General features: G+C 29.8%; 1 protein-coding gene across 1 annotated transcript; it reads left to right on the forward strand.

The window, feature by feature from the left end:
- Positions 1 to 1,147: 1,147 nt before the first annotated feature.
- Positions 1,148 to 3,091, forward strand: LOC114179415 (1-aminocyclopropane-1-carboxylate synthase CMA101-like). Its single transcript, XM_028065754.2, has 2 exons — positions 1,148 to 1,702; positions 1,824 to 3,091. Exons 1-2 carry the CDS (start codon positions 1,263 to 1,265, stop codon positions 2,785 to 2,787), a joined length of 1,404 nt encoding a protein of 467 aa, XP_027921555.1. The 5' UTR covers positions 1,148 to 1,262; the 3' UTR covers positions 2,788 to 3,091.
- Positions 3,092 to 23,059: the final 19,968 nt, after the last annotated feature.

Genomic DNA, 23,059 nt, shown 5'->3' on the forward strand with positions numbered 1-23,059 from the left:
ACAGAGAAATGAAACCCTGGATTTGAAATGATGTTAACGATTATTTATTGGATGAAGGAATTAAGAGTTATAAATATTTTTATGTGAGAAGTAAAGAAAAATTGAATGAATGGTAAGAATAAGGCGGAGAAAATAAAAGGGGAAGAGGTATTTTAGGTGAAGATGTCACATGGGAAGTTGCAGTTATATAGGATTTTACTTTGTTTAGTTTTGTATGGTATATGGTGAAATAGCAATTATTATGAAGGCGATAATAATATGTATGTGTGTTAATATAGAAATTGGAAAGTTTGACCAATGAAATTGATATGCTTACGTGATGCAATGGGAGGGTATGAGAGTATAATTAAAAGGTATATGGAATGGAAGGGGAGAAACGTTAGAGTGATATTGTCTTGATGCTGAATTCAGATTCTATAGTCCACAATCCAAATCAAGAAAATTGTCAGCGGCGAGGGCGAGACATTGGGACATGTTTGGGGAGGTTAAAAAGTGGTGGTTCAACAAAATGCCGACATGACTTGGGCTGGGTAAGGCTGAAAGGGGACACATGGACCATCCCCAAAGCCTCCATATTTAACTTTTCATGGACCTCCTGGGTCACACTGACCCACTTTCCATCACATTTCTCAACTCTCTACCAATTTCCCAAACAAAAAATACCCTATCAACTTTCTCTTAACTTACCCTTCCCTTCCATCTATTCCTGCTACTCCCTTCGTTATCTGCATCTACACAATTAACATTACGTTCTAACCAACCTAGACATAATTAATACCACCTCACTTCATGCCAATAAAAACAACAAACACAACAAAAACATTCATTATTTCTTGACTCGTATAAACTCAAAATCCCACGCGAGATTATACCCGCGGGGAGACACTTTCCACAAATACTGTCAATAACATTTTAGTCCCTGCGATACTAGGGAGCCTGGACTTCTCGTGACATGGTTGGGGCGGTGGACAAAAGCGCTTTTAAATTAAACCCATTTATTCACACTTTCTTTCTCTCTCTTCTCGACAAACCCTACATTTTTTTTTTCTTTCTCAAACTCTTTCTGCATTGCCACTTGGCTCTCTACCCTTTAGGACTTGCACTATAAATATATAACCAACCTTACTCCTCTGCTCACACACCAATTCCTCTTCAACATTCCACTCCAAATATTCTTCTCTTCTCTTCTCTTCTCCTCTGCCATCACCTCTTCATTCCTTCCTACCATCCCAAACACACACACAAACAAACAAACAAACAAAATGAGGCTCTTGTCCACAAAAGCAACGTGCAATAGTCACGGCCAAGACTCTTCATACTTTTTAGGATGGCAGGAATATGAGAAAAACCCTTACGATGAAATCCACAACCCCAAAGGAATTATCCAGATGGGTTTAGCGGAGAATCAGCTCTCTTTCGATCTCCTAGAGTCATGGCTGGCTAAGAACCCTGACGTCGCCGGCTTCAAACGAGACGGAAAATCCATATTTAGAGAGCTAGCTCTCTTCCAAGACTACCACGGCCTCCCTTCCTTCAAAAAGGCATTGGTAGATTTCATGGCCGAAATCAGAGGAAACAAAGTCACTTTCGACCCCAACCACATCGTTCTCACTGCCGGTGCCACTTCCGCAAACGAAACCTTAATGTTCTGTCTCGCTGAACAAGGAGACGCATTCCTCCTTCCCACTCCTTATTACCCGGGGTGCGTATGCTTTTTATCTTAATCTTATCCCTTATATTCCACTTCATGCTACATAATTTTACGTAATTTTATTTTCTATAATTTTTTATGCATTCCCCTGACCTTGCTTTATTCTATGCAGATTTGACAGAGACCTCAAGTGGAGAACTGGTGCTGAGATTGTTCCGATACAATGCACGAGTTCTAACAACTTCCAGATTACGGAGACAGCTCTGAAACAAGCTTACGAGGAGGCCCTCAAGCGCAACCTGAGAGTGAAAGGCGTTCTTGTGACGAACCCGTCAAACCCGCTAGGCACCACCATGTCTCGGAGTGAATTGAACCTTCTCGTCGACTTCATCAAAGAGAAAAAAGACACTCATTTGATAAGCGACGAGATATACTCCGGGACGGTTTTTAGCTCCCCGGGCTTCGTCAGTGTCATGGAAATCCTCAAGGAGAGAAACGATACTGGCGAAATCTGGAACAGAGTTCACGTTGTCTACAGTCTATCCAAAGACTTGGGTTTGCCGGGTTTCCGCGTCGGCGCTATCTACTCCGAAAACGACACCGTGGTTGCGGCCGCAACGAAGATGTCGAGCTTTGGGTTGATCTCTTCGCAGACACAGTACCTCCTCTCTGCCATGCTGGGCGACAAGAAGTTCACCCGAAACTACATCGTTGAGAATCAGAAGAGGCTCAAACGACGACAGAGAATGATGGTTTCGGGGTTACAAAAAGCTGGTATTTCGTGCCTGGAGAGCAATGCCGGGTTGTTTTGCTGGGTGGACATGAGGCACCTTTTGCATTCGAACACGTTCGAAGCCGAGATGGAGCTGTGGAAGAAAATAGTGTACCAAGTTGGGTTAAACATTTCCCCTGGGTCGTCGTGCCATTGCACCGAGCCAGGGTGGTTCCGTGTGTGTTTCGCTAACATGTCCGAGGAGACTCTCTCCTTGGCCATGAAACGCTTGAAGAACTTCGTCGCTGAGTCCACCTGCACTCAGAGGAGTGCTCTGTTCAACGGAACCTCCAAAAGAAAGTCTCTCACCAAGTGGGTTTTCCGGTTATCGTCTCGCGATCATCGTGAACAGGAAGAACGGTAGCCTGGTCTTAGTCTATGCGTGCTCGCTCATGCATAAATTCATTTCAATTTCTTTTTATTTTCCCTTTTTCTGCCTCCCCAGTATTTTTGGCGGAGTACCAAAAAATTCCCATTTATTTTTCTTTATTTTTTTTGTGATAAAAATTAATGTAGAGAGAGAGAGAAACAAAAGAGCACTCTGTCCATGTGGATGTGAAGTGGTTGGGCTTCTAGTCAGCCTTGTTTGTATAAGTTGTTCCATATCTCAGTCATTAATTCCCTACAAAATCTCCTTAGTATCATTAATGAAATGTTTATTTATACTACCACTGTATCAATTAAATGTCATACGGAAATCTTCTCGGCATAATCAATGAGAAATTTGATTACTATATAATTTAGTTAATGTGATCCAGTTTAAATAAATAATAGTAGAAGTAGTTTAATAGAGTATTGCATTAAAGAAAGTCTTGATTGTGAAAATCGACATATCACGATGTTCTTCAACTATCTTATCGTGATGTGTGCTTATAGGTTCCTTGACATGTGTTGAACGGGGCACACACTACTTACAAGAGCTTACTTGTACGTAATTTACGGCACCGGCGAGATAAACGGCCGACGACGATGGGTTGGGCTGCCGATGTTGACGGCCCTTATTCAACAACCGACCTTCGTGACAATTTCACCGTTTTCAACCATAACATTTTTCTAGGCGTATGAGATGGAGTATTTGCAGAGTGTGGGTCAGAGGCCAAAAAGTCAATAGAGTTTCATATATTATTAACATATTTTGGTATTTCGTAATAATATGTTTTATGGGCTATTCTTTAAGACAAGGACGTAGAGAGCTCCACCATTTTCTCTTCCACCGTAAGAAAGGGCTACCCATTGTGCTGGAAAAAAGTAGAATACAGATGCATAATGTGATAGAAATAATTAAAGGAAATTATAAAATGAAATATAAATAATGTAACTGTGAAATCTGTGGCGTTGAAGTTTGAACAATGGAAATTAGAGGTTTATTTAAGTCTAGCAACCAACTACGCAAAGAAAAAGTTTGGTGGAGTTTCTTGCAAGAAATGATATTTTAAACTGTTGAGAACACTTTGGTTTGTTGAACTTTCTGGGAGTAATGATAAGAATGACCGGTGAAAAAGTGATTTTGTCTGGAACAGATTTTGCGGTGACGAGTACGTATGTGTGTGCTGGCCGTCCCTCCACGAATCGCAAGCTCTATTGTAGTTTTGAGTCGCTTTTGAAGGATTAACAAAGCATAAAGCTATCTGTTTGACTCAACAAAGCATAAAGATGTTTTGAAATTGGAGGAGCTTGAGAAAGCCCAGGATAACACTACCCAATCACATTCGCAGTTCATCCACACATACATGACACGTTCACTAAATTACGCATGCAGTCACATGTCTCACTTCCACACGCCATAGCCCCGCTTCAAGAATGTTACATGATTCAGTTTATACTCTTAATCAAAAATATTTCAGAGTCTTAAGAAAATGTCAAGACTTCTGGTACTCACCAAAACAACGTTATCTTATTTTTATGTATCTTCCACTCTTAAAGATTCATGTAAAATAATAAAACCATAACAGATCTTTATTATTTATAATAAAGTATTGTATCAAATTAGTAAATGGATCCCTAATCTTGCTACTTGTCTATGCCCATGTTAGCAGCAGACAATACCTTCATAACTTCCTATAAGGTCATGCGTTCACATTTGCATAATATAATAATATATATCTCCCCTCCGAGTCTACACGCACTCCTACAATACTTAAAGCACCAACCTATCACGAAACTAGGGTATAATATTCCCTATTATACATTTCGTAATAATATTCCTATATAAAAATATATTACTGATGAAAAAAAAATTCATGTGTACCAATTTGAATTCGCATGATAACAAAAGAACATGGGGTGGAAAGGTTTAGGTGATTCTCTTCCCATCTAAAATCGAATCTACTAACGACCTTCATCATTATTGTGATAAATAGCCATTAATTTATATACGTGATCTATTTTGATCAAGTCTATAAATAATTTCAAATGAAAAATTTAATGAAATAACTAAGTCTTAACTATCACAAATTTTACATTTTTTTTTATTGAACAACATTTGAAGTCACGGATAAAATAATTCACTAAAATGCATCAACATATAATTATATCTATATGAAAAAATAAACAAAAATCATTGAAATTACTTACATTCTTCGTTGTTCAAGTTTAGAAAACGAAATTTAAAAAACTGAAACAATTCATTATAACAAACATTGAAAGAATTAGTTTTAAAATATTTATAACAATAAGATTAAATGGTATTTTACATTCTCATATGGCAGTATAACATCTCAAATTAAAAAAAAAAATATATCGCTTGTATTTTATTTTATTTTTTGTATTAAATTGCTTTCAAATTTAAAAGAAGAGAAAACAAAGCAAGACCTAAAAACAATTTAGTAAATAAAATATTCATGTTTAAATAACTTAAAGTGGTCATGATCGTTAAAGAAAAAGAGATATTCTACTTCAGTTATAATGGAAAGATGGTGTAAGGAACCACTCTGACATAAAAAAGGTTCAGGTTGAATTATCAATATTGAATCATCTGATTTTTTTTTTTAAAGGCGTTGAGTATGATAAATTATCTTAATATAAAAAATCCTATAATATTGGATTTTGAGTCAATGCAAATCAAGTATAATTTGTTATAAAGATTGAAGATACATTCGACTTGTTGTTTGATGTCATAATGTGTGGTGAATTTTATATGTATATATATATATATATATATATATATATATATATATATATATATATATATATATATATATGGTGAATTATGGTTTTTTATTTTTAAAATTTTGTTAAATCATATGAAATGTTTTAATGTAATCACTATAAATATGTGCCTTAAGTGGTAATACAACGTTATATTAATATTTAAATTAAGAAAAATGTTGGTAAGGTAACGAGTAAGTTAATGCATTTATATATATTTTCTAATAATTTAATGTTTGGGATTCTATTTATAATAACTTTCTATTTTAATTTCTAAATATATGTTCAAATATAATAATTATTGAAAAATTATTCATTTTTTTTGTTTAATATTTTAAGTAATTTTAAAAAATATTGATTAATATGATAAATTGATGAAAGTACCTTTTAAATACGCTATTTTCATATTTCTCATTAATTAATTTAATGTTAAAATATCTTTTTTGTTTCGATATATTATATTAAAATTTACATTTTTTATTAAATATTTTTATACAATATATTAAAATTCATATCATTATAACTTTGATATAAAAATTAAATTGGTCACATCTTCAATAGGGACAAAATTGGTCAATTTCAAACAAAATTGAACAAAAGTAACAAATATAAGGACCAAATTAAATATAAAACATTGACTTTGATACATGACACATTACTGGGTTGACAAGTGGATATTTAAAAAAATAAAATAAAATAAAATAAATAAATAAAAATATAAAAATTACAAAAAAATCACAAAGTGACACGTGACAATCACTATTCATGACCGTTAATGATTTAAACGGTGCTAACAAAAAAGGATCAAATTGAACAAAATTGACGAAAATTAGGACTTATTTCACAAAACTTTACGAAAATTGAGACTAAAAAAAGTATAATAACCTTAATTTAATATATATCTTAAAAAAGTAACTTTAATTTTGTGGAAATTTTTATACCGAGACTTCTTTCAACCTCTGAGGATTAAGTCCTTTTGCAACAGCAATTATCTAAAGCTAAATTCCCTTTAAAGTGCAAAAGTTAAAGTTTTGTTTGCTTGTTTTATTTTTAGAATACGGCAAACAAGAAATTGAATCTTCGAGTCATGTCAACCAAAGTTTAGGCTAAAGTATTACATATAGAGAGTGCGAGGAGAATTTTGTAGGAGTCAAAGCCTCCAATGTAATCTAAATTTTTCAGAGCTTTTCAAATTTTAATAGTTTATTTGTAAATTAAATTAATTTAATATATATTGAAGTTTATCCATTTGTCTTGCTTTTCGGAAATAGTTTTAAAAAGTTATTGAAATATATCCATAATCGAACTTACATTTAGCAGCCAATGAACATGGATCCCATCGGCTTTACGCTTGTGAATTCAACATTTTTAATTCCGTCGGAACCAAACATATTTTTATTTTAAAAAATTGGACAGTCATATATCATATATATTTTGAGAATTGAATATCTTGATCGCATGTAAACATGTGTCAATAATCGAGGTGTTACCATAAGAAACTTTAAATTTAATTTGGACCAATCCCATTCTATCTTACGGATACAACCTTGTAGATTGTGACTGGGGAACCACTTAAACTAATAAGATATCGCCGTATACATATAGGATCTCATTACTTCTCAATAAAAGATTTAAGTCTTTGCTTTCTTAATTATTCTGTTGTCATCTAATTTTATAAATAATAAAGTAATTAAATGTGTTTTTACTTGCTAACCATCATCCTTACATGTGAAGAAAAGCTTTTCAAGGACTTCACTAATTGTCAATGGCAGACTCATATTGACAAATTGTGATTACATTTATAAAATTTCAAGCTTGGGAATTTTGGTCGATTTCAAGATTATTGTCAACTACATGCATGTGCCCGAAAACCTAAATAATCTGTTTTTTTCTACATATACGCCTTCACTTCGAACAATTAATGCTCTATGGGTACAACTAACTAACATATCATGAGGTTCGTTTCTGGTAGGTTTGAGCATGATTATAGGAGCAAGTATTAAAATTATTGTTCTTCCAATAAAATAATCATCATCCCTTGTAACCCAAAACAGAAAACATGTCAACACGGTTTTCTGGTAAGATTTGTGGAACGAGTATGGGATTTGGGATGGCAACAGAACATGAAGAGTATCTATTGCATTTTGGAGAATCCATCATCTTGGACAAAACCTCAACAAAACTCCTTCAACCATAACTCTAGTTATACGCACATCCAAAGGGGCCACCACTTCAAGATTTTCTTCTTACATTTTATTGTAATCTTAGCTCCTTGAAGATGGATCATAATCTGAGAGTATTCAGAAACCAAATTCACGTAATTGTGTCTTTACCTGATTTAAATTTTTAACCTAAACACGAATTAAAACCTGATTAAGAGACTTAATAAGCTTAAGATAAATAAGATCAATAACTTATTGACATAATATTTTAATCGTGATATTAGACATAATTAAATCATTAAATTAACGAAATATGCAACATAATCAAATAAGATACATTTTACAATTTAAAATAAGAAAAAAACAAATGAAATATCATGTACTATTTATTAAATAGAAGTAGTATTAGTGTGAATCATATTAGTTGGTAATGTACATGCCAGAATTTTTGGAGGTTAGAGTTTGAAGTTCTAAGAAAATATTGTTAATTTTTAGAATTTGAAAACTTACGAATCTTATATATGTCAATGAATCAAACTGAACTAATATTAAAAATGATCTAAATCTATATATAAAATACGCGATCTAACTTTTAAAACTCAAATTCGTCATAAAATGAATTTTTAGCATATAAAGATTAGTTAATAAAATAGAAAACCACTTTAGTAGAAACTGTAGACAATACAGTAAACCATCCTTGTTTGGTTGGTTGGTGGTGTATAAGAAGAATGAAGACAAAAAGTTGGCAAAATAAAAGTAGAGGTACACAGTATGGTTGGAATTAACCTAGAGTTCGTAAGTGGGTTGCACTTAATTCAATTTAGTCAGTTTTTTATAGACTGAATTAATTTTATTTAAAGTAATCAATTAAAATTGGATTGGATGATGACGAATCGATAAATAAAAATAATTTAGATTATATAATAATTATTTATCTAACAATTTTATGATAAGAAATAATTTTAAATTTATTATATAAGCATTTTATATATTATTATTATTATTATTACTATCATCATCTTATAATTATTAAAAAAATGAAAATGAGTTGTTTAATAAACGAATATTTTTTTTTAAAAATTAATTAATTGAAAAATTAATCCAACTAAATATAATTGAATTAAATTATTAAATGAAAAAATGACGTGAAAATAATTAAAATGAAATAAAAATGAAAATGTGGTACCTGTGCCCTACATGGTTGGTTTGACATAGATATTTGGGCAGGATGTGACAATTTGATTACGTGGTATGGGTGACATGTGGGTTTCACATGATGTAGCACATGTTAGGGAACAGAGAACACCTGCGCAATTTGAATAATGGAAGTGGGAGAGAGAGAGAGAGAGGGAGTGTTAGGGTTTCCTTGTTCCTGGATCATGGTAGGAGCTACCTAGCTACCAAGCTGCAGATAAAGGCCCTTCCCTTCTTGATGGCGACACCAAGGGTCAAATGAACATGGCCTTTTGCTTCTCATAATAATAATGCTCTTTCACCCTCACCCACCCCTAACCCATACAACAATTTTACTATTCTAATTCTGGGTCCCATCCATTATCATCCATACACTCATTTTTTTCATATTCAACTTATTACTTTTTTTAAGTAAATATTTTTTAATTATTATTTTACATTTTCTTTAATAATATAATATAATGATTAAAGTAATAAATTAAAATAAATCAATCCTTACCTTGGGACACCTATCTATTCAGAAGAATTTAGTTTCAGAACCAGCAAGCGATGAAGGTCATTTCGTGGTTTTGTCACTTGGATACGCGGCATCTTCACCATCATCTACTGTTGCCTTCACCAAGTGGGATCGTTTTGTATTTCTGTCTTGGCTTATTCAGGCACTTCTTCTGCTGCACTCACCTTTTCAAGTATGATTCATTTAGCCTTTCGTATAATAATAATAGATAATAATACACCAACTCAATATCACCAGGAATATTCTTCGTAGAATTTGGAATTTCTGGTGTTTTTCATCGGACAAAATTTGGTGAGGTTACATGCAAGAACAAACATGTAAGAGATGATAATCGGAGTATCTCTACCTCACATTTTCCACTCACTTCTAAGACTAACATTGAGACTCACTTGTGTCACCATATCAAATAATTAATTCATTAGTTCGTAATTCAAAAATGTTGCATCAACCCCTTTAATTTTCTTACTCTCTTGAAACATTTTATAAAATGATAATATTTTTTTTTCTCAATATATTCATCCTGAATTATTTTATATTTTAAAATAAATGTCATAAATTAACGTTGAGTGGGTGCTTAATACAAAATGAAATATTTCTATATCATCGCCTTTGTATCTCCATATATGTACCGTTAAAGATTGCCTTCAGAAGGTTTTTTAAGTGATGAAAGAAGTTGTATCACCATCTAGTGACTCAAATTTTGGGTTTAGTGTTCTTTTAGTTTGTTTTTATAGGCTTGTTCTTTTAGTTAATAACATTGACTTTTAATTTTTCTATTTCAGAGATTGGGTGCAGTTTTTTTTACACGTTGTGGGAGTATTATTTTTAACTTTTTTAGAAGTTGATATATTTAATATCAATTTAAAAACTAATTCTTTTAATAATTAAAATTTTGGTAACCAATATTAATGACCAAATTAGATTATAATTGATCATTAATTATAATTTTTTATTTATAATAATGATTATTTTAAATATCATTAAATTTTAATTTATAAATTAATATCTAAATTAATTATTATAGTAAAAAATTATTTTTTATCTATAAAATTAATTGTTATAGATAAAAAATGAAGGTCCTGTGTTTGTAGGTTCAATTCAAATGGAGGTATGAAGGTATTGTTGATTTGTTTGCAGTTTGGTTGCAGGTAATATGCATGTTGTAGCATTTACAGGGGTGCTGGAACATGACTTTAAGTAGTAGATTCAGAAAACAAGCATGAATGAAGCATCTATTGAATCAAAACTGACTTGAGATTTTTATGTTCAATCCGTTTATTCATGTTTTTTGTGGTAAGGTCTGATATTGCTTTGTATGTATGGGCACATAATGTTTCTAACTTTGTGTTATATGAGAATGTAAGGTTTATGCACAGTAGGCTTAGTATGAGAGGGGAAACCATAAAGCCGTAATAGGTTTTGTTTTCTTTTATTTATATTGTGTTTATGGGTTGATGTAACCTAATTATCTCATTAATTTAATTTGTTTTTGCCGAAAAAAAAAACTCAATGTATTTAGTGATTTGTATTAAGGTAGATGCTTGAGGTTCCATTATGAACTTCTTTGTTTATCTTGGACATTCTTATGTTATACAATCTATTATCTCCATATGTCCATTTGGATATTGGGTACAAAATACTCTTTCCACAAGTATGTTTAACATTTAATTAGAACACATTTACATATCCTTGACTCGACCATTATTTTTTTATAATCAATTAACTTCACAAATTTTTTAATAAAATTTGAATGAGAAGATGAAACACATTGAAATATACTCTCATGTCATTTGTGGAAGAGTCAATATTGAGTTGATTAAACTCCTTTCAATTTTGTTCTTAAATAATATAACTAATTAGTTAAAAATTATTGTATATATAATAAGTTAGACTTTGTTAGTCTCTTCAATAGAAAGTAATTATTTCTACATTTCATTGTGTGTGTATATATACATCTATAGGACAAAGTGATCAACGAACATGAAATTTTCTTTCTATTTTTTATGCATTATATTGGCTATCCTATTTTTGATCATTTTAGTATTTTAAGACTTTCATTTGAATCATATCGAGTTTAGGGGTTAGTTTAATGTATGTATCCAAAATTATTTCGATCTATACATTTGAGGATATCTAAAAGCTTGCTTGACACCATCTCAGTCATCAATGACTGAAATCATTTCACAACATGTATGGTTGAGTCGATATCAAGGCATACCTATCTTGGATCATCTCGGGTATTTATGAATATTTTTTTATATTAGTTCGTGCTATAAGGATCGAGATCATATCGGTCATGTTGCATTACATCAGAAAGGAGGTTAATAGTTAAAGTGTGTTAAGTGCCTACACTCCCCTTCTTGGCTTGAAACATATCTGGATCTTAGAACATCTCAATTTCAAGGTTGAAGAATATAATAAGAAACTTCTTATAAAGTCTTTCGTTTAGGGTTTAGGATTTAGGGTTTAGGGTTTAGGGTTTAGGGTTTAGGGTTTATTGGAGTTAAGTGTATGTTTAAATTTTTTATTGGATAACAAAAATAAATAAAATACATAATATAAAAAAAAAGCAAAACATACAAATTATTTTTTGGAGGTTTTGGATTAAATGTAATTCGAAGACTTCTTATTTGAATTTAGTTACAATACTTGGTGTCAAATTTCTATCTTTTTACTGAAAGAAACAATATCTTTAACAGTTTAAAAGTAAATTATTGATATTTTATATTATTTGTTATGTGTGCTCAGGTTTACTAATATCAATTATTTAAAATTTGTGAGCTTGAATGTGCAGAACCACTACTAAAATTTTTTACATTATGAGATTTTTTTTAAAGTTGTTAAAAATTGAAAAAAAAATCATATATTTTATAAAAAATTTAATTGACAAATATTTCTTTTATAATAATTATTTCTTACAAAATTATAAAATTTATAAATATTTTCTATAATTTCTTGTAATTATTTTTCTTAACAAAATTTGTTAGTATAGTTTAAAAAAAAATTCTAAAATAAAATTAGAAAAAAATATTTATTTTTTTAGTAAAATATTATAATAACATATGCATAAATTTAATTACTTCAAAAAAATAATAAATTTCGATAAATTTGTGAGCTTAAATATGCAAAATTTTTAAAGTAATATATATATATATATATATATATATATATATATATATATATATATATATATATATAAATGAATGAATAAAAGAAAGAGATGCATTTAACGTATGCACAAAGTTCTTTTATTCCTGATGAAAAAAATTGTAAAAAACATTTATTAACTTGAAAATTTTATATCATACTTTTTTTTTTTAAAAATTTTATCGACAAATGAATTGTTAGTGTTTTTTGGTTTATCGTACTTTATTTTGACAAAATGAATTGTTAAAGCAAATTTGTTTTATTTGATAAATTTACAGATATGATGATTGCTTATCAATGGTTGTATTGAGATGAATACATTTTACATAAATTAGAGTGGGTGTAAGTTTAACGATGTGAAAAAATGACCTATATATATAACCTCTGATTAATATGTGGTTATTTAATATCATCCATTGTGTATTATTTGATTTAACCTTTGCTGATGCGCATGAAGTTTTGCTGTTATCCATGAAGCTGTTTTTCTAAGTCACACAGCGTCCTGCAGATTCTGTCCCTTGACAACCCCAATGCGTCACTTCCATCAACAATAGAAAGACTTCGTATGTATGTTTCTTGGTCTTCTCATCTAACTTTGCCTTATCGAGAGGGAGATTTGGTCAAGACATTACCCTATATGTTCCAGCATTTGTATCCCTATCAACCATTATTTTTTTCCAAATGCAACAATGGAAAAGGAAAACTGTGGGACACTGCCATATGGATGCTGTTCATTTCCTCTTCGAATATCAATTGGTTCGCTTAATTAATATGATGTTTTGTAGATGGTTGGGAAAGTAATTAACACATGCATTCCAAAAAAGATTTGATTCTCGTTTAAAGTTTTGGATGTATGTTTTATATGTAAAGAAAATGAAAAATATGAATTATAAATTAAGGTTGAATTTGCATGAAGTCACATGTAACAGTAACAGAGTGTGATGAGTGTCTGGTAAGACTTTGGACAATCTTTTGGTCCATGTTTTGCTTTTTATGGAACAAGCTTTTTAATGGTTCATAAAGAGGTGGAGATATCCCCTATATTCCGCTCCAAGTTTCTCCAATACAATTTTGCAGTCATATGTGGCGGTGCCCAAATTCCAAAAGCTAATCAAACACTCCAACATTTCTTTCATGCAAGATTTTTGTCGGAGTTAATGTTCTCTTTATTAATGAGTTGGTAAGAGTTACACCTAACGTACCATGGTCTCTAATTTTCCATGCACCATAGTTTCCATCTGTTACATTCCAAAGTAAGCACCACATACAAATTTTAATATTTTTCTCTTTATCTCCAACCTGGGTTTTTGTCAGTGTCTGGTCTTTACTTTGAGCTCATCTTTACGTGGACTTCACGAGGCCGATAGTGTGAACTCTCTAATGTGAACCATCAACTCCCATCACTTTTTCGTCTTTCCATTACAGAAAAAGTTCTTCAATTGTCATTGGAAACTTCTCCCCTACTCACACAAACTTAATGCAGTACATAAGTTTCTACCCTATTCCTGAACCTAATAATTTTATAGTTTTCCACTTTTGTGTCTCAATGATCTAACTCATGTTAGAAATTTAAGTTTGAATTAGATGTGTTATCGATACATAGAAATGAACACAATTTTTTTTTTAAAAAAAGTCACAAATCCGTGACCTTAATAGTTTAAGTTAGAAGTGATATTATTTTGAATTTTCTTTCCTCCTCTAAAAAACTAATAATTCAAAATTAAATTTAATGCGTTTAACTTTTTAATTAAATGCTTGTCTTTAAAAAAAAGAAAAAGGTTTTAGCCATATTTTCGGAATTATTCCATCTTGATGTGTAATATCTAATATTTTTTAAATTATTTTTAAAAGTTATTTATGAGTAATAAGATTTATTCATATAATAAAGTATATATTAAGTTTGCATGACATGATATTATAATATATATATATATATATATATATTAATTATTTGGTTTTTAGTAAAATATTAGTTTTGTTAATAACCGGTGTTTATTGAAAAATTTAATTAGTCACTTACTATCCCTTTTAAAACTCTTTTTTTAAATAAAAAAAATCTAGTTCAAACTTCATATGTTATTTAAAATGTTTAAATGTAGTTATATCTAACATGTTCATGAGTACTATTTATTTTTAAATATTACCACAGACACATCTATATTAACGGAAATTTCTTGATTGGGTATAAACAGACAGTCCTATCAAGACATTGAAATTGGGTTGGGGAAAGGTAAACATATTCCATGAACACTTGTACTTAATGATTTTTTTACGAAAAAGAAGTTTGTTTCTTTATGGAGGCCATTTTTTTTTTAACAAGTTGTCACCTACTTTGAATTGCTTGTTCTTAAAGAAACGAAGAGGGTGGAAATTAAGGTTAGAATATGTTGTAGTATATATGGACATGACACCCGTTATACTGATATTAATCCTTTTAATTGAATAAAAGATATAATTAGTTACGTGGGTTAAGTTCGCTTCAATTCAAAATCCAGCCACTCTTTTCAAAGACTCTAGATAGAGATACATGTATATTAACGTCCTATACCGAACTATAAAAATAATAATCAACGAAGCAAATATTACAAGAGTTTATCTAACTACTCCGATAAGTATATTCGAAAAAAACAAATCATAGAAAGTTTTAGGATTAAATATATTTTGGTCAATAAAAATTAGAATTAGTCTCTCGTCAAAATTTTGATCTAATTTAGTCTCCAATTTTATAAATGCATGAATTTAGTCATTTTAATCAAATTTTGATAAGTTTATTTGATGGTTCAAACACGTTTCATGATAAATTTAAGTTATTTATACTGTTTGGCACATTTCCGCTTCAATATTAACTTAGAAATGCGTTTAAAATATCAAATAAATTTAACAAAATTTGGTTAAAATGACTAAAAATCACTCATTTTAAAAAATAGGGACTAAATTGGTTTAAAAGTTCGTAGGGATAAAAAAAATATTTAACCTAAAATTTTACTGAAAAGTATATTAAAAAAACATTATGTTAAAAAGTATAAAAAAAACATTATGTTAGTTATCATTATGAAGTTTAAGTTGATACTTTAAAATTTATTAACCATTTACCAAAAAATGAAAATTTATTAAATATTATATCTTTTAATAAAATATTTTAATATTAAAAACTAATTAAAATATTATTACATTCTTAAATAGTAACATTTAAAAATTATTAAATATGAATTTGAGAATATAAATTACTCGGTTTATTTCTTCACTGTATTTCTAAATAAAAAATTGGCATGTTAATAAAAAAAAAAAAAACAAGAGGGTGAGAAAAGGGATTAAAGAAAAGAAAATAGAAAGATAGGAATAATTTTGTTAAAATATATTGTAGACAAGATGCTTTATTTGAATAGACAGAAATACGAAGGAAAAAAAATTGAAGAAAAGAATCCTAACTTTTTTAATAAATGAGTGAGTAAAAATAAATAGGTAAATAAATATATAAATCTTATAATCTTTTTAGTTAATTTAATTTATTCTATATTTACAAAATACTTTTTTATGAGCATTTCTAAAATAAATCCCCTCGTTATAATCTCTTTCCTCGTATAAATGCTAGAAATTTAATACTTATCTTGTTATATTTTACTTCCTTCCACTACTTTATTTACAGTAAAACATAATATTTCAAACACACCTTAATCCCTTTGTTCATCTTGAAAATTCAAAATTCAATTTTGAAGGCCAAATATTTCTCATGCGAAAATTTTTATACAAGTAATTCTTTTACTATTTAAATAAATTGAACTTAAATAGAACTGCGGGGTTTGTCGGTTTAGCATATTGCAAGCAGCTCTTGGGTTTTTGTTTTCGAACATCTACTATTGCATTCGTTTTTCTTCTTTAATTTAGGGATAATTTCTTTTTAGCAATTTCTTCCTACAGCTCCGTAATTTCAACATGCACCATATAAATTTTTGTATTCGAATTAAATACTCCGAAATGAAAATTCTGTATTTCAAGATATTAAATTCGTAATGAATTTCATAATTTTATATTTTAGATTATACGATTTAATAAAATAAGAAAATTATATTTTAAAATATACTCTAAAAATAAAAAATTATATTTTAAACTGTGTAGTTCAAAATATAATAATATTCTGAGTTATATATTCTAAACATAATCTTTCTTTTAAATTTTAGAATGTTGTAATTTAAATTATTCATTTCGAAATATAAAAGTTTATGCGGGCAAAAATTTTTCTTCTACGAGAAAACATTTTCTGAAAGTATTTTGATGAAGTGGGAGAAGAAGATTGATGGGTACAGGTAGTAATTGACTTTGTCTTTTTGGGAAGTAACTCTAGATTTGTTGAAGAAGCCTGAAAGTCAATCTTTACAAAAAGCCCAGAAGTTTTAAAGGGTATAACACAAATGAAAATTTGGGCCTATACATTCAGTACATGTTTTACTAATTGTAGTGTTGAATCACGTGTATTTAATTTTTTTATGATGATAAAAAATATTGAATTATTATTATTATAATTATAAAAATAAATATAAATAATTTTTATAATTTTATTCTAAATTATTTTATTTTTTATAGGTATTTTATTTATTATAAATGTTTATTTTAATTTAAAAGGAATAGTTAAATTTAAAAAACAATCATATTAAAAATACAATAAATTTGAAAGAAAAAGTCATTCAAAAGATAAATTTGGTAAAAATTAAGTAAAAAGAACCTTTTCTATTAATGTTATAAATTAAATGTTCAAAAACAAATGTTAATGTAGGCCTGACATCTTAGTGTTGACAAATCTTGTAAAAAAAAAATTTGGAGGAGTCAAAATAATATAATTCTTTTATCATTAGATTGGAGCATTGGTATATTGCTCAAAAAAATGGTTCCTCTAATTAGCAATTGAATCATTAGATTTAATCATTACAACAATGTCTAAAAACATATGAAGGAGTAGAATCTATCTTGTTTCTATCCTTAGGTATAACTTTTCTATTACATTTCTAAAGAGTGAATCTATTTTTTTATTTTTCATCCATATACTTATTTGTTTTAATATTATTAAAAAACAATTTATCATTATAAATAAAAAATTGAGAGAAGTAATTATTGAAAGAAAAATATATTATAGTCAAGAAGCAATTAAAAATTGATTAAAAAAAACACAATACATTTTTTTTCTTCTATATTCATAAAAAAATGAATATAAAATGGTTCATGAGATAAAAAAAAATGTTAACGATTAAAATAATATTTCATTATCAAGTGAGACAAGAGAGAATTATCATTTTTTTTCTTCAAGAAAAGAAGAGAACAAATGAAAAATGAGAACAAAAGTAACGAGTTTATGTCTAACTTTCTTCTTTCTTCATAAACAAAAAGGAAACGTACGAGAGTAAGAGATGAGTACAATTTGTGAATAACCAAAAGACAATGAGAAGGAAAACAAAAAATTTCTCTATAAATATTTAGTTTAATTACTCTTTTGGTCATTGTTTTCCTTCATAAATGTTAAATTAGTCCTCCAGTTTTTTTAGTCTCACTTTGATCTCAACTTTTTGAAAAATTGATACAATTTGGTCTTTTTCATTACATTTATTGAAGCAGATTATGGATTTTTTTTATCAAAACTAAATCTATTAATAAGGAAATGCTTTGTTGGTGTAATTAATGTGATCCCAATGTCAATTTTAATGATAAATCATCGATCTGTTTAGAGAAATCTAACGAATATGACTAAATTGTATAAGTTTTTCAAAAATCAAGACCATATTGAGACTAAAAAACACTAGAGGACCAACTTGACATTTATAGGCAAAAACAAAGACTAACTTGACTTGCTCTTGATAGAAACCAAACTTGGAATTTGCTTCCTCCTCCTTCTGGCATCAAGCCAATTGGTTGTCGTTGGGTTTACAAACTCAATCATAAACCAGAAGACACAGTTGATAAGTTTAAAGCACGGTTGGTGGCTAAGGATTTTACTCAAAACGAGAGACTTGATTATTTTGAAACCTTTTCCCCTGTTGTCAAACTTACTACTGTACGCATCTGTTTAGCCTTGACTATTGCTAGTGATTGGTTTATTCATCAATTGGATGTTAACAATGCTTTCCTCTATGAAGACTTACATGAAGAGATCTATATGAAGCCTCCACATGGTCTTTCTCTTCCAGCCAAATCTTGTTTGTAAGCTTAACAAGTCTCTGTATGGTTTAAAACAAGTCAGTCATAATTGGAGTCAAAAATTAACTTCAAAACTACTTCTTCTTGGCTACACACAAAACTCTGCTCACTACTCTTTCTTTGTGAAGAAATATGCCTTTATTATTATTGTTTTATTGGTTTATGTTGATAATGTGGTTCACTGGTAATAATATTGTTGAAATTAATGTTGTAAAAGTCCATCTTCATTCTAGATTTCATATTAAAGATCTTGGCCCTCCCAAATATTTTTTGGGCCTTGGAGTTTCTCATTCTCTTAATGGCTTAGTTTTGAACCAAAGAAAATATTGTTCGGACCTCATTTCAAAGGAAGTGATGCTTGGATGTAAACCTGCACCAATGCCATCTGATCCTTCTATCAAACCTCATGTCGACAAGGGAGCTCTTCTACCAGTTCCTTCTTCCTTTCAATGTCTGATTGGACAATTACTTTATTTGACTAACACTAGGTCTTATATTAGTTTTGTTGTCCAACAACTTAACCAGTTTGTTTCTTCTTCGCGTGAACTACATATGCAACAGGCTTTATAGATCATTTTGTACTTAAAACTTGCTCCTAGCTATGGTCTTTTGTATAAATCCAACACCTTTCTTAAAATTCAGGCATTTTCTGATTCTGATTGGACAACATATACCATTACCCGACACTTTGTTTCTAGATATTGTGTTTTCTTAGGAACCTCTTTGGTTGCTTGGAAGTCTAAAAAACAAATCATTGTTTCATGGTCTTCTTTTTGTGGCTAAGTATCGAACCTTGACATCCCCCTGACATGTGAACTACAATGGATTCAATACATTCTTCAGGATTTGCATTTTTCGATTCCCACTCCCTACATTGTCTTTTGTGACAACAATTTTGTTATTCATATTGTCAAGAATCTCAGTTTTCATCAAAGAACCAAGCATATAGAACTTGATTGTCACATCATTCGACAAAATATTGTTAATAGCTTTGTCCACCTTCTCCATGTTCCTTCTACAATTAAACTTGTTGATATGTTTACTAAGTCATTACATCCTTCTACTTTCTGAGTTGCTACTTCGAAGTTGGGACTTTACTATCTTCATTCCCACCTTGAAAGATGGTGATAAAGATATTACATATCTTTTGCTTTTAATTATATTAATAGAGATATCACATGATTCTCTTTTATTATTATCAAATATTTTATTTTATCATATTTTACTTGTTTTTATATGATGTAATATTATATTCTATATATTGAACATGGTTTTAATAAATCAACAAAAAAAAAACCTTTTTTTTGAATTGTTTTCGCCAAACACACCTTTTGTGGCGTATTTGTACATGAGCATACTTACTTTACAGTCGAGGTTATTAACATATTTATTTATAAAAGTTAAAATGTAATTTGATTTACCAGCGTTGATATTAAAAGGGGAACATGATTCCATGGAGCGTACGTCATTTTCATTCTAATCCTTGAGCCTGGCACAGCCAAAATGGACAAGAAAAAGATTTGAAAGTTGATCTTGGAGAAAACAATTGTGTAGTCACAAGGGGTATTTTGACGAAATGAATACATTAGATAAAATATGAATATATTGAGAATAGTGAGTGTCAATTTCACGAAATAAAGAAAGCATTGGGAATACCTATCTTTGTTTACTAATGCTTTTCTTCCACGCATTACAAGACGAAATGCTTGCAAAAGAAGGTCGTCGTTCTCATTTGTCGTGGCTTGGGCAGACTTCAGAGCCCTTCAATCAAACACTCATTTTGTACTTATTTAATCTTTTGCATATATCGTCACCGTAATTTCGACGGAATACTAATGTGCCATCTGCACCAAAATCTATATTTCAACTCTTTTGTTGCTATGCTTTCACTATGTTTCTGCAATGGTTTCTTTGCCAACCAGTTTTATTCGCCTAATTCATACCCACTTTATAACTTCTTCTTTTTTTAATTATTTGCATACATATATACGGCTGCTATGTGTAGCTTGATGAACGATGGTTCATTATTGTTAAACTTCTCATCTTCTTGGATGTTTCTACCTACCCATTCCTCCGTCCATTTCTGAATATGGACACAACCTTGTGTTTTGATTGCTTTTCTGTCTGATGATGCCTCATATTTCTTTACCATTTTAGTTTTCATTTTAGTTTTCTTGATGATTGATTTTCAAAATTATACAAAACCATTATAAATTTTAATCCAAAAGACACCATAAGAGTCCTCAACTTTAACCATGAAAAGCAATTAAGGTAAAAACTATTTTAATATAACAATTTATTAAATTAATTTAATTAATTAATTGAAAATATTTTTTATTCATATACTTTGAAAGATAAATAATTGAAAATATCGGTAATAAAAAACATGATACACTGAAACAAAAATAATAATAATAATGAGTAATCCATGATATATTGCAAGTCTAATCAGTACGGGTGTATGTATTTGGACAATATGGCGCGTTCCATCTTACTATTTTGTGTTTGGCAGGATCGGATTGGATTTTTTTTTGGTAGATCTGTATATTATGCAGCAACTCGAGTTATCGCTCTTTACTATGACTCGGTGAGCATATGTATTTGCTTCATTCATCACCATATTTTTCTTTCAGTATTATATAAAAAATTATTGAAAAAATGATCGAATTTATCCCAGTATTTTTTATGTAGAAAACGTTTAAGAGGAAAGAAGAAAATGAACCAAGAGAAAAGTAAAATATGTGATGTGATAAGAAAAAAAATAAAGAATAGAACAACGAGGTGAAAGTGAGAAGGGTAAATGTATACCATAGATGTACGAAGATCATTGTTCGAGTACATTACATTTTAATAAAAAAAATAGAATTAATTATCTTTTTATTCCTTAAATTTTTACGTAAGATTATAATTTCTGATTTTTCAAATTTTGATATAAAATTTAATAGATATAATCACTTTAACCACTTTAACCAAATTACGTCAAAAGGTTTTTCGATATGTTAAACGATATTTGAGTTGTTACACAATTTAATAAACTTGAATTGCAATTAGAATCATTGTTTATAATGTGAAAAGAGATTCAATTTGATCTAAAAAAAAAACTATATCTATTTACTTCTAAATTTGAGGACTAAAAGATATCAAAATTTGAGTCATAAATGAAATTTAATTTCAAATCCCAATTTAGGAATTGAACATATTTAACACAAAAAAATACAGATACAAAAGACATGTATGATAATTTGTAAAGATATATCTAAGTATATGTTGAAAATCCAAGTGAGTCTAAAAAATGAGAAAGTTGAACATCAAATAAAGATGAAGACCTATTGCCTTAAGGTTTTAGATTGGAAGTGGTGTCAATCCCTTATGTGTGGGTTGGACTCATGTTACATTGGTGTTGTATCTCCCGGTGATTCTCTCTCCAAAGACCCAACAGTGGTATCAGAGCTGAAGGTCCGTATCTCAAAAGAATCTGTGTATCGAAAGTCTTCCTAACAGTGGATCGGGTAAGCGTGTCCCATTAGGATGAATGACAGTACAAGTAAGAGATACTCGTGACTTGGAATGCTTCCACTCAAAGGTGAAGTACCAATGTGAAGAGACTCACTTGAATGACAGATTTTTAGGAATCCAAGTGTGAGTCTAGGTCTCACATTGAGTAAATAATGAGAAAGTTGAATATCATATAAAAATGAAAACCTATAAACTCATCATCTTAAGGTTTTGGGTTAAGAGTGATGTCAATCCCTTATGTATAGATTGAATTCATGTCTCATCGGTGTTGTATCTCCTTGGTGATCTTTTCTCGAAGAACCCAACAATATATCATATGAAGTAACGCCTTCCAATTTTCGGATTTTATCAAAGAACATTTTAATTCAGCTGAAATATAGGTGCTTTGTTATAACTTTATTATGAGCTAGATTCTACGTGAGGATCCCACTTGATGGACAGATACTTAAATGTTCTGTTGTTGCTGGTTGGACTCACATGTTGTTTGTACCCCTTACTAAAGCCAGACATGAAGAAAACACTAAAAGAACGAAGCCAGATTTTCATAACTTGGTTGCTAAAGCCGAGCAAGTCATGTCCAAAACGTCAAAATACATTTCCAACTTCCTGCAGTGATCATTTGCTACGGTTTCCAGACCAACTTAGTACACACAATTCCTTCACTATTTATGGGAGAAACTGATTCGCCTTGCCTCTACACATATCTTGTCAATTTAGAATATTCTAAAGTGGATAAGTCTATAAACATATATAATAACGTAATAAAGAAA

This window comes from Vigna unguiculata, chromosome 3, assembly GCF_037176805.1.
Source record: "Vigna unguiculata cultivar grain cowpea cultivar isolate G323 ecotype 2 chromosome 3, ASM3717680v1, whole genome shotgun sequence".
Classification (NCBI taxonomy): domain Eukaryota; kingdom Viridiplantae; phylum Streptophyta; class Magnoliopsida; order Fabales; family Fabaceae; genus Vigna; species Vigna unguiculata.

What these genes read in the sequence shown, in the direction of transcription:
- LOC114179415 (XM_028065754.2), top strand. Translation starts at nt 1,263, where the DNA reads ATGAGGCTCTTGTCCACAAAAGCAACGTGCAATAGTCACGGCCAAGAC. An exon ending in CCCACTCCTTATTACCCGGG is followed by an intron (nt 1,703 to 1,823) that starts GTGCGTATGCTT and finishes TATTCTATGCAG; the next exon opens with ATTTGACAGAGACCTCAAGT.